The following is a 12,166-nucleotide window of genomic DNA, read 5'->3' on the forward strand; positions in this document are numbered from 1 at the left end:
AGACTTCAAAATAAAGGCCAAAACTGAGACCAAAAAAGAAAGCAATGGATGTAACACTAATTCTGGCTATTCTGTGGTGTTTCCTACCCAGAGTTTTCTTGTGATAAATAAATGTGACCAGAATATTATCAGCTGACAAATAAAGTTTTCATCCTTAAACGTAAAAATGGTGGGGAAGGGGGAAAAAAAGACAAACACTGTCCAAGGCAGATAGGAAAAGAAGACTGATAAGCAGCTGTCAGGTGAAGTAAAAGCATAAATAATGCACAGAAGAACCATATTCCTATTCTGTTTGTATTCACTGTCTATAATGTGTAAATGGATAAGGCCCTGTAATAGCCAGAGTAATGAGACTGTCTTCCCGTCCCGCAGTAACAACATACTAAGACATGATAAACTATTTAAGTAAAGCCACAGGTCTGATGGCACCAAATTTTCCTGCTGCCTGAGGAGCTTCTGAATACTCCATTTCCAGACTCCCTGGGCTGGGGTTTGTCCCCTGGGAAGCAGATAACCAGTTACAACCCATGCATGGCCAGCTCCTAGAACAGCCTGTTCAGCCCTTCAGGGCTTTACTCATGGTCACGCCACACCGATGACAAGAGGCATCGTCACAAGATACGGCTAAGTGGAACGAGTGGATGGGCAGACTTGGCAGGAAGCAGAGGCAGGAAGGGGAAGGAGCAAAAAAGAGCATCCAATAAAGATATTATCAGGATTGCCTTCTAAGTCGGGGTTCCTTACCTCATGTAGGATGTTGGAGACAGAGACTTTGGTTTGGCCCACTGGTAGGGATGCTGTGGCACGGACAGGTACTGCTCACAAAAGTTTCCTTTCCTGATGTGCTGAAAGCTTGAGAAGTCTTCTGGTGACAAATCGGCAGTTGGCGATATGGTCCCGTGATCCTCGCCAGCTGGTTCAGTTTTGAGAGTCATGGACGGGGTGTGGTCGATGGCAGTCTTCCTCGACTTGATGGGAATCCCGTCATTCATATCTATGGTGCTGTCGGTGGTGAGGGCATTGATGGCGGCAACGATGGCAGAGCTGGTGTACTGGTTGGTGTTCCCCAGCCACGTCTCATCTGTGACGCTCACACGGGGCGAGTTTTGCGGAGAAGGCGTGGGGGAGTGGTGCGGGGAGTAGGAGGTCTGCCGGCCATTGAGGCTGTACTTTCTCTTGTTGCAAGGAGAAGGAGGCCTCGAGTTGCGAGCCCCCAGCCAGTTCTCCTCCGTGATGCTTGTCCTGGGAGATGTCGACGGAGAGTGCCTTGGGGAACTGAGCAAGGGGCAGGCCACCATGCTGCGCTGGTAGCCCTCCTCTGTGTCAGTGGTCTTCGGAGAGACACACGGGGACTGCCACGGAGAGGTCTGCGGTGAAGTGTACGGATACGAGTAGTTGGACTCATAGGAAGACGCTTCAGAGTTGCAGCTTCTGGAAGACAAGCTACTTGCTGGACTCAGGCAGGACGGGTCTCTGTATGCCTCAATGTTCGGTAAGTTCAAAGTGGCAGTGGAAGGCGACCGCTTGGCATTTGGGATGGCCTCCTCAACCTCATCATGGAAAAACTGGTTGTTGTTATGATGAAGTCCCATGTAAGACGTGATCTCGATTCTAGGGCTCTCTAGTGCTGGAGCTCCATTAGGTCTGATGTTTGGCGGCAGGTAATACTCAGAGGCCCCACTGTCTATGTGCCCTCCGTATCCAGAAGGATGGTTTGTCGATGGGACAACTGAAATGACGGGATTTGATGTCTGAAGGCCATGACATGGAGCTGACAATGAGGAATGCGTCACATTTAGAGGCAAGCCAGCATTTACGTTTGAAGATGTATAATTATAGTGTTCTGGAAAAAAACAAACAAACAAAAAAGAATGATATGAGGTGCTGCACAAGTATACCCACTTAGTAACATACCCAGCTGGAGTGGAGGTACATGGCACAACACACAAAAGCACAGCTCTCCTTAACAACCCGGCCCGCAGGCGTGCCATGCTAGGGGAGAAGCTGCAGGCTAGCATCCTTGAAAATGCCACTAACTGAACAGCGCACAAGCTATCATGGGAGGGGGATGTACATGGACTGAGTCTGACTCGAGGACACTCTTCTTATGTGAACCTTCAGAGCAAAAAATTGAGTCTTCAGACAATGTTGCTTCAGCAGAGACTGCAGCGCTGCTCAAGAGAGCAGTGCTGCTTTTATGTAAGTGAGCCTAATTTCCTCCCTGAAAAGTTGGAATACACAGAAAACACAGGACAAAAAAAAAAAACAAAAGTGGAGGCAGACTAAAGCGAAGAACATGATCAACTGCATTCTGCTAAAAAAATTATACGCAACCGAAATTTCCATTACAGCAAGTTTCCAACTGGTTCCAGTTAACTAGGATTTTTGAACAAGACAGATCTATTGACCTGCTCTGGTTTCTGGGACCACTTATCCTCCAGCCCAACTGGCAGAGGCCAGGTGAAGGGTAAACATGGATGTCTCACTACTCCGCGACAGCTGAAATTCCACTGAAATTGCTGATTATTGCGCGCGGCACAATAAACTGCCAGCAGTGCGATCTCGGCCAACGGTCTATTTAACAGCTCCGGGTGCACAAAAGCAATAGCAGAGTTGCACAGTCGGTGTGGAAAGCCTGGAAGGTGACAGATCACATCACAGGCTTGTGCTGATGGGCTCCCTGACCCAGCACAGGGGAACAACCCACCCTTCATGTGCCTCCATCCCCGCTGCGCTATGGGGACCAGCATCTCAAAGCTGGTCCACAGGACACCATCCCAGCCTGGCCTCACTGTCGGCCTGCTGAAGGGACTCCTTCAGCTCTGCTCCCCCGTCCCAGGGCTGCAAACATGTCTCTCTCTGCCACCCAGAGATACCGGTGGGCTGTGTGTGGGGAGACGGGCAGTGCTCACCCAAGGGCAATGTGCCCCTGGTGCTCTGAGCAGTGGCAGGATCAGGAACCATCTGCCCTGTGCTTTCTGATATAGGGAGGCTCTGCGTAACCAGCACACATGGGCCAGGGCCCCTAATGCCAGCACCTCTTGCCTTACTGGGAAAAGACAGCAAAACCTTTCTATCAGGGATAACAGCCACTGAACTTTTGAGTCGGGGTAATGCTGTTCCGCAGGTTCCTCTCAGCAGGCTGAAAACACACCCAGCTCCAGCTCCATCCCCAAGCTGTACTTGCAGCACATCAGCCTTCCCTGAGGTTTATTACAGCAGCGGCACTTTCCTGCAGGACGGAAGGAAACTCTGCATCCCACCCTGGCCACAGCCGGTCCCCACGGGGAGCTTGTCCCCCTCCCTCCCAGCAGGCAAGCTCCCTTGGCAGTCACCCTTGCCCACTTTCCCTAGGGAGATACTGAAAAGCTGTGTTAATTACTGCAGCTGTTATTCCCAATGCGACCCGCTCCCCAGGAGCGCTGCAGATGCAAATGAGCCTCCAAGCTGGTAACGCCAGCGCAGGCGGTTATTCTCTTTCTTTTGTTTACCAGCTCAGCCCTCTCTGGTGTCATCCTCCGGCGATCCCGCACTCGCCTTTCTTGCTGGCAACGACTCCAAGGCAAACCATACTTAGGAAAAATTAACGTGCTGTCGCAGTTTCACAGCAACTCTGCGATGTTCTGGCTGACGTGTGTCACATCAGGTAACAGTCAGGAACCATGAGCAGCAACACCTTTTGAACTCCCTCTCTAGTCTGCCTTCAGAGACCGGCCATTTACTGAGGAAGGGACATTAAATTACACCAGAGCATGCCACAAATAAAACTGGATTATTCAAAACATGCTACAGCTTCACACCCTACTCAAACAACAAGGCAGGCAGGAACTATGAAGAAAGAGGTGCTACTCTGACAAGGGTAATCTGACTGCAGTGGTCACAGCGAGGCACGGATCTGCCTGGGGGATCAGAGTCCCCGCATTCCAAAATTAGTCCGCTTTTACTGCTGCCCTGCCACATGGCTGTGCTGCTCAGTGTCACCACAACCACCACCACTTCCCTCTCACCCTTCATGGAAAAAAAGAACCCTGAAGTGGTACAACAGTGGTAAGACCTTTTCCGTTTCAGAAACTATCTCAGAGAAAGGGTCTAAGTGGCGCCTTCAAGGCAGATTCAGCCCCTTCACTGCTGCCTCCAGCTCCAGAGGAAGGGGATGTCCTTGGCACCGCACTGCTGCCAGGATGCTGGCTAGGCTCTTCTCCGTACGCCCCACAGGCCCTTCCACAGCCTCCCAGCCCGGCCTGTACGTGGATGGTGCTGGCGACACGGCACAGGCCTCCAGCCGGTCCCCACGGCACAGCTGGACTCCCCTGGCAGAGGACGGCCAGTTCTGCCAGCTGCCCCGGCTCCGCGCCCACCAGGTGGGCTTCGCAGGCGGGATGCAACAGCAGCATCTGCTGACTGCAGAATCAGTGCCTTTAGATCTTTTATTAAAAATAAAAAGGTAAACCAACAAAACAGCGGAGAAAATTATTACCTGTGTGAAAAGAACTGTGAAACAGGCAGTTCTCTTAAAATCTAATGCATGACTAGGGTAAAATTCAAACAGCAAAGTCTGCTGGAGATCTGCAGCCCAGGCCAAACAGGCAATACAGAGGCTCAGACTGGCCTTTGGCATCCAGTTTTTTTTTAAAAAAATTAAAAGACAGCCTCAAGTGCTCCCAAGCAACAAGTTCCCCTAATGCGCATGGCAAGGAGTAGCCTCTTTTAGAACTACTATGCATATTTTTAAAAAGCCAGCTTTTAAAGTGCCAAGAAAAATAATGTGTCATACAACTTCTCACACAATAGTACTCAAAATTGACAGAAGCAAGATCAAAGCCTTCCAAATATATTTAAGTATCTTAAATTTTGAGGCAGTGTGTAGAAAGTATGACCACCAAATATAAAAGCCTCAAAGCCAGAACTAGGAACAGGACTGAGTCCTTGGTTTGTGAGCTAAAAAAACCACCAGCTCCAATTTCTGAAAAAGCACATTCTTCTCCACAACTTCCCTATTTACAAAATTCATCAAATGCACATACATAGTCAGCACTGGTAACATGCTGACATTTCCCTCACCAGGGTGAATTAGACATGTAGAAATAAAATGCCAGACTTGAGGGACGGGAGGCGGAGGTGGCTACAAAGGCATGAAACTGCATCACGTAGTGCAGCTGCGTAGGGTATTTTGACAGCGCTGATAGGGACGAAAGGAAGGTACCACTTTAACATGGAGTCGCTGTCACGACCGTGATCCACAGAGGCCCCAGCACCACTGCACTTACTACCAAGACGCTTTCAGTAGTGTATTTTAATATCTTGAGCCAAACCCCACTATCAGATAGACCAGGTCCGCAATGGTTCTGTTCCAACAAATCCACACTTACATTAAGTGTAACTACGACAAGAAATTGGACCCCTTGAGTTGTGGGCACATCTTCACATACTACGTTTCACTTTGTGACAACGTAAAAAAATTCATATTTATTTTTCTCTAGTTAATTTCACAGACCAAAGGTTTTATTCCTTTCTCTCTTTAATGGGCTGATCCTGCAAGGCACTGACCACCATCAGTTTTACTTACGTTCTTTAACTAGGAATGCTGAACACCTGCAGCTCATAGGGACTTCAGAGAAGGTGAGGGTTATTTTACATTTCTAAAGATTAAGCCACGTCTAGGCCTGTGTTTAAATTCATGCTTACAAAATTGCCTAATGGAGTCAGGTACTTTTCTCTCACTAGGACTTCGACACTTAACTTGCTCAGGCCCCTCCACTTTCCAGGTGTCCAATTACTAGGTGTGAAACTCTTAAAACTGCAGTTTTCTAAAAACTGAGAAGCTCCTAACAACTGTTTGGACACTGACAACCTGCCGGAGAGCTGGGCGGTTGGGGAGCATTAGGGAGGGGAGTGCTGCGCCTCCACCTGCACCCTGGCAGGCTGTGATACGCGGGCAAGGACTGGGGAACCTGCTTCAATTTAAAGGCAAAAGATGAAGCACAGACAGAGCTGCGTTAAATCATCTACTTGTACGAGAGCTTTTTACGGTGACCAGCTAGCACTGATGCCGCAACAGTCAACCTCATACCAGGAAACGGCAACTTTCTCTGTCTCGATTCCAGACCTGTTCACCTCATTTCCACCTCCAGTATTGTTAAAAATCATTAAAAAAAAAAAAAAAAGACAGCCGGACCGAGACACTAGAGTTGGGAACGGTGTGACCCGTGATGAATTCAGGCCCGTTATTTTTATTTACGGATGACCTTCAAGCTAAACCCTGAGCCTAACTAGCTCCAGCTCATGGGGGAAGGGAGGGGGGCAGAAGCGGTTTCTGAACTGTCCCATCTCTGCAAGGTGGAAGACCCCGATCCCCCCGGCACCCCCGGGGGGGCTGTGGGAGCGGTGAGGGCTGTGCGAGGGGGGCCCCCCTCCAGCGCCGGGCAGCCTGCGAGGGCAGCCCGGGATGACAGGCTGCTGGCAGAGGGGGGCAGCCGCGCCAGCGGGCAACGCGGGGGTGCGAAGAGCTCAAAACAATCCCCACGTTTCAAAAACTAGGCACCGTTTGCCTCCCGAGCTGTCTCCCCTCGCAGCCTCCTCCGGGTGCTGCAAGGGCACGGCGAGGGAAAGAACCGGGGCGGCATTTCCCTCCCGGCCGCCGCGGCCCCGCTCGCCGCTTCCCGAAGCGGCGGAGACGAGAAGTGCCACCCGGGACCGGGCCGGCACCCCCGGGGGGGGCGGAGGGGATAACCTCCCCCCGCCCCGAACCGGGTTGCGCAGAGGAGGGCTCACCGGGGCCAGCATCTCTCCGCCAGCGCCCCCGGAGGTGCCCCGGCCGCGCCGCCGCGACCCACCTCCGCCGCCGCCCTCATCGCTGTGCTTGAACTCGAAGAGGAAATCGAAGTCAAACTCCTGCTCGGCCTCCACGCCCGTCATGGCTCCCGGCGCGACCCCCGCCACACTCCGGCACCCAGGCGGCGGCGGCGCAGGCAGTGGCGGTGCTGCCCCCGGCCCGCCCCGTCGGGCCCGCCCCGTCGCCCCCGGACACCTGCTGCCGGCGGGCCGGGCCGGGCCGCGCTCCCCCGCGGCGGCGGCGGCGGCGGCGCCGGGCTGCGCACAAGCCCCGGCACGGCGCAGGACGGCGGCCGCTGCGGGCGGTAACGTGACCCCGGCCCCGACGGGCGGCCTATCTCGCTGCCGCTGCCGCCGCCGCCGATCCGCCCTCCCTCCCGCTGTTGATGTTTCCGGGTCGTTGCAAACAACCGCCGTGCCCGGCCCCCCCCCTCCCCCCCCCCGCCCTGCGGGGGCTCTGCCTCTGCAGCGCCGCGGGGAGCCCCTCCGAGGGGACGGGTGCGCCCCCCGCCCGCGGGCCCGGCGCCGGCGGGGAGGGACGCCGGACCCCCAGAGGGGGGGTGGCCGGGCAGCGGGGCTTCACCTGCTCCCGCCCGGCGATGACTAAAGACGCAGGTGCCGGGCTCCCGCCAAACGGAGCGGGGCAGCAACGGCACTCCCCGCCCCCCCACCCCGCCGGGCGGCTTCGGCGGAGGGGGCGGGGGCTCTGCCGCCCGGGACACCGGCGTGCCCCCCTCTTCGACGAGGGCTGCGAAGCCTTCCTCCTCCGGGGGTCCCCACCGCGCCGCGCCTGCGAGCCAGGAGGCTCCGCTGTCATTTATTTATTATTTATTTCACTTAGTTGCAGCACCCACTAGTGCCAACTGCTATAAAAAGCGCATTAAAGCGGGACTCGTAACGTTACCGGCTGCCTCCGTGCGCCGGGGAGGGAAAAGGTCCCCGGGTCGAGGCCGCGCACCGAGGGGCGCTTGCAAAGGGCGCCGGAGAGGGGCAGGCAGCGGGGCAGGCACGGTGCTCCCCGGCCTGCGCCCTTCCCCCCCGCACGGGTTAAAAACCGGTTAGGAAGATAAACTAGCCTTTTTTTTTTTTTTTCTGTTTAGAAATGCACTTCTGTCAGGTTCCACCGACCCGTTTTAAAGCCTCCACCAGGCCAAGGAGCTCCCCGCCCCCGCAGCTCGGCTCGCCCCGACGCCCAGCTTCCAGGGCCGCAGGCCGGATCTCAAAAGGAAAAGTTTTTTAAAGCGGTTATGGAAACGGTATTCCCTTATAAACTCAGGGAATACCATTTTCCAGGCTTACGGCTGAAATCTCCGTTACAAAGTGCCAGGAAAACACAAATTTTTTTTCCATCGGAGCCCGCTACGTTTTTTTCCCCTCCTCGCCGGGGCGAGCCGCGCTGCAGCCTCCTCTCCCGCCGGGGCCGGGCCGGCTGGCACCGACGGTCCCCGGGGCGGACGGGGGCAGCCCCCGGGCACTCCGGGCCCGCCGCGGGGCCGGGCTTTGCTCCGGAGGGGACCGGGCCCTCTTTGGGGCGGAGGTGAGGCGGAGGGCCGCCGGGGGGATGCCCTCGGTCCCCTCCTCGCTGCCGCCTCCCCGAAGCGCCGGGGCTGAGTCACCCCAGTGTGCAAAAGGGCCTTGGCAGCAGCGGAACCCGCGGCTGCCCGGACCGTGCTCTCCCCAGCCCGGGACAGGGGCCGCGCCGCCGGGACGAGCGTCCCGCCTTACCGGCGCACATCCCGCAGCCTCTGCCCCGATGGCGGGAACTGCCGCGCCTCCCGCCCCTGCCCAGGGCCCGCAGGCAGGGCAGCCGTCTCGCCCCGGCCCCCAGCCCCCCGGTTTCACCGGACTCCCCGCGCCGGGCTGCTGCCTGCTCCCCAAACCCTGCCAGGGCGCCCCGGGGGTGGGGGGTGGCTAAGTGGGGGAGGCAAGGAGGAGCTCCCAAGGACCCGCTGCTCTCGCCCCTTTGCCTCTCCCACTGCTGGTACCTGCGAGGTAGGCGAATTGTCCCAAATTCTTTCCGGACGGTTCCATTTGCCAGTGCCATAAATATTGGGGCTGTCACTGAAATATTTCGATTGGCACCCTTCCCTTGGAGAAAGAGCAAAGATGTACTACGGGAAGGTAAAACCGAAGCGATGCCACATGCGGCGGCGGAATTAACAGCGTCTTGCCAGTTAACAATCCAGTTTAAGGCAGTGCCATTAAACTGGTGAGAGAGAAACGAGCTGGTGGGGGGTGGGGGGAACGACGATGACACACACGAAACGATGTGTCTCGGCCGAGGCCATCCGTGTGCCGCTCGGCCCCTCTCCCGTACCCACCACACGACCCTCCGGGCCGACCGCAGCCGCCCCAGCCTCTCTCTGCCCCTAACCCGGGTCCTCCCGACTTCCCTGGTCGCAAGGCAGGTCGCAGGACCCAGGACCCGGCAGCCGTGCCGCTCAGCCCGCAGCCCCGCAGCCCGAGGGAGAATCTAAGCGGTGCGTGGCGTTCCCCCACGTGTTCTCTGAGGAGCGGGACTCCGCACCTCGCTCCGAGCCAAAGGAAAAAAGCGGGGTCCCCCGACCGGGACGCTTTGCCAGAGTGTCTTTCCAGGCTAAGCAAGAAATAGAAGGTTTTCTTTGATTGTCGTAGCTCGGCAGGCAAGGGGCACCTTCACTCGCGGGCAGGGATCCTGACTTGCAGGGCTCCCCTGCGTGTTTCCTGCGTTGGGTCACGCTTTCTGGCTGGCCTCATTTTCTTAGTCCCTCACAAAATACATCAACAGGGAAGAGAACTATCGACGAGGGCTGGTGACATTTTAACACAGGCATCAAAAATACCACAGAAATAAAGAGGAGGGATTTTTTTTTTTTTACAAGAGACTCCAGTACTCTTTTTATGTCAGCTGCCTCTGGGTGTAATTTTTACAAGTTAGTGCATTCAGAGCCCTTGAAGCCCAGAGCGCTGGAAACGCCGTGCGTGCGGCCCTCGGAGGTCCGAGCGTGCGAAAGGCACGCAAGGCAATGCTATTAAATAAAACGTAATTAACTTTCATCCAAAACGGCGCTCGCCTGCTTCAAAAGCGGAGCCGCACTCACAGCCGCGCTTGGAGCTTTTGCATTGGCAGGATCCTGTCAACTGAAACGAACCCCCGGAGTGAAAACATCTGTGTTAAAAAAGAAGAAAAAAGAAAAAAAAAGATGGGTCCCGAGCGCCCGTCCGGCTTTCCGGGGTCCGACCCGGGGAAGGGAGCCCCGCTGTCCCACGCTGCAGAATAAACACGGCGGACGTGGACGCGACCACCACCACACACACCCCCCCGCCCCTTCGCAACTTTCTATGCGCACAACGTGCGGGCTCGCTGCGCCCTGCCCGAGCCCGCCAGGCCATTCCAGCCCCAGCACCGGCAGCACCACCGCATCGGGAGGAAACTCGGGAGCCCGGGAGCAGCCGCGACAGGGGAAGGGGGGGGGGGAGGGGGGTCACGGCAGCGGGCCGCCCCCGGGCCCGCGGCGGGGAGGCGGGAGCTGCCCCGCACCTGCTGCGGCGCGGAGGCGATGCCCGGCCGCCGCCTGCGGGGTCGGTCCCGCTCCTGGGACGGGGCGGCGCGGCGGGGCCGAAAGCGACGAGGTGCGAAAGTTTGGCCAGGGGGCAAGAGCCGTGCTGGGTAACGATGCTCCGCGGGGGGAGAAAAATGTCCCGAGTGGCACAGGAGAGGCTGCAGCCGGTCCCGGCTCCGGCCAGACGCCGCCCCCGGCAGGACCAGGCTCAGTCCGGCCCAGCAGCGACCGGCAAAGCGCTTCCCAAGCCCCGCGCCCACGGTCTGTCTCTTCGGAAACTTTGCCGCCGCTCTTCCAGCGCACTTTTGGCAGCAGGGTTACTAGGGGGCATCGAAAGCAGTCGCGATAGAGAGGCGGGGTCGAGGGGCAAGCGCTCTCCCGCGACCGGGCCGCCGGCGGCGGGGAGCCCCCATCGGGGAACCCCCACCTGCGGGGGCGCGGGGGGCCCGGGGCGGCGCAGCCCCGCAGCCAGCCGTGGCCTGCCCGCCTGTTTCGGTGCTCCGGGCAGGGCTGGCCGCGGGTACGGTGCCCGGCACTGCCCGGGACCCGCTTTTTGAGGAGGCTCCCTCATTTTCCCAAGGGCGAGGGATGGCTGCAATCACAGCGCGCCGTCTGACCTCCCCCAAAACCCAGCCCGGGGCCGGGGGAGCAGCGGGGGGCAGTCCCCGAGCCGCTCCGCACCGTGATCCCTCGCCCGGGCCCCGGGCGCCCTCGGCAGCCCCACGCTGGCGGCGGCGAGGAGCGATGGGGCACCGCCGCCGCGCTGCCCCGCCGGGCCGGCACCGGGAGCGGCACCGGGAGCGGGCCCGGGCCCGGCGGGAGGCGGCCGGGAGCGTCGGTGGCGCCGTGCGAGAGGCGAAGGAGACACCTATTGGCAAGCGGCCGCCGGCAAACCTCCGGGCCGCCGCGGGGAAACACCGGGGGACACCGCCGCCCTCCCTCCCTCCCTCCCGCCCGCCCGCTCGCAGCGCCGCCCGTTACCTTCCTCCGCCGCCTTCATGGTGCTGGCGAGCGGGCGGGCGCCGCGCTGCGGGGCCGCCGCCGGCCCCTCTCTCCCGCTGGCTGGGTCCCGCGACGGCGGCGCGGCGGCGGCCGGCGGGGCAGCGCTTGGCATCCACCCGGCGGGGCGGCGGAGCCCCGGCGCCGCGACCCGGGCCGCTGCCGGCCCCTCGCCCCCTGCCCCGCGCCCCCCGCCCGCCTTCACGCCCCGGGGGCCGGGACCGCGCCGCCCCCGGCGTGGTAGCCGCGCCCGCGGAGGCAGAGGAGCTCGCCGCCGCCGCTGCCGCCGCCGCCGCCCCCCCGGGGCCGGGGCATGGAGAGGAGGGCGGGTGTGCGTGGGGACTTCGGAGGCACTGCCCGCGCCGCGGCGGCGGGACGGGGCGGCGGGCGCTGCCCGCCCGCCGGGTGCCGCAGGCGGGGGACGGGGGGCGAGTGGGTGTGCGGAGCGGGGAAGTCTCGCTCTGACGCAGGGCTGCGCGCCCGGCGCCGCCTTTTTAAAGCTGGAAAACACCCCCCCCACCTCCTTTCCCCTCCCGGCCCCTCTCCCCGCCCCGGCCCCGTGATGTCAGGCGGGCCCCGGCCCCACCGCCGGCGGGCGGCCAGCGGGAGGCGGGCACCGGCGGGCACCGACGGGCCCCGGCCGCCCTCCCCGCCCGCCCCTCCGCGGGGCACGGCGGCCGCCCGGCCCCCGGCCCGCCCAGCCCCGGCCTCCCCCGCCGCTGCCGCCGCCGCTGCCGCCGCCGCCTGCGGGGTCCCCGCAGCCCGCGGGAGCAGAGTGCCCTCCCCGGGGGAGC

At 59.7% G+C, this 12,166-nt stretch overlaps 1 protein-coding gene across 6 annotated transcripts in view; it reads right to left on the reverse strand.

Moving 5' to 3' along the window:
- The window catches only part of NFATC1 (nuclear factor of activated T cells 1), a 117,734-nt gene extending 105,875 nt beyond the window's left edge, over nucleotides 1-11,859 (reverse strand). For 4 of the 6 annotated variants that reach the window (XR_012659037.1, XM_075083867.1, XM_075083872.1 and 1 more), the window contains exons 1-2: nucleotides 11,355-11,859; nucleotides 745-1,843 (exon numbers count right to left, since the gene is read on the reverse strand). Coding sequence is in view for 5 of the 6 variants with exons in the window: in XM_075083867.1 (XP_074939968.1) it covers nucleotides 745-1,843; nucleotides 11,355-11,487 (1,232 nt within the window). In the remaining variant the exon portion in view is untranslated. Of the gene's footprint in view, nucleotides 1-744; nucleotides 1,844-6,833; nucleotides 7,200-11,354 lie in introns of those variants that run through there. The other 2 variants (XM_075083870.1, XM_075083869.1) reach the window with 2 other exon arrangements.
- Between the last annotated feature and the right edge of the window lie 307 nt (nucleotides 11,860-12,166).

This window comes from Phalacrocorax aristotelis, chromosome 2 (assembly GCF_949628215.1).
Source record: "Phalacrocorax aristotelis chromosome 2, bGulAri2.1, whole genome shotgun sequence".
NCBI lineage: Eukaryota > Metazoa > Chordata > Aves > Suliformes > Phalacrocoracidae > Phalacrocorax > Phalacrocorax aristotelis.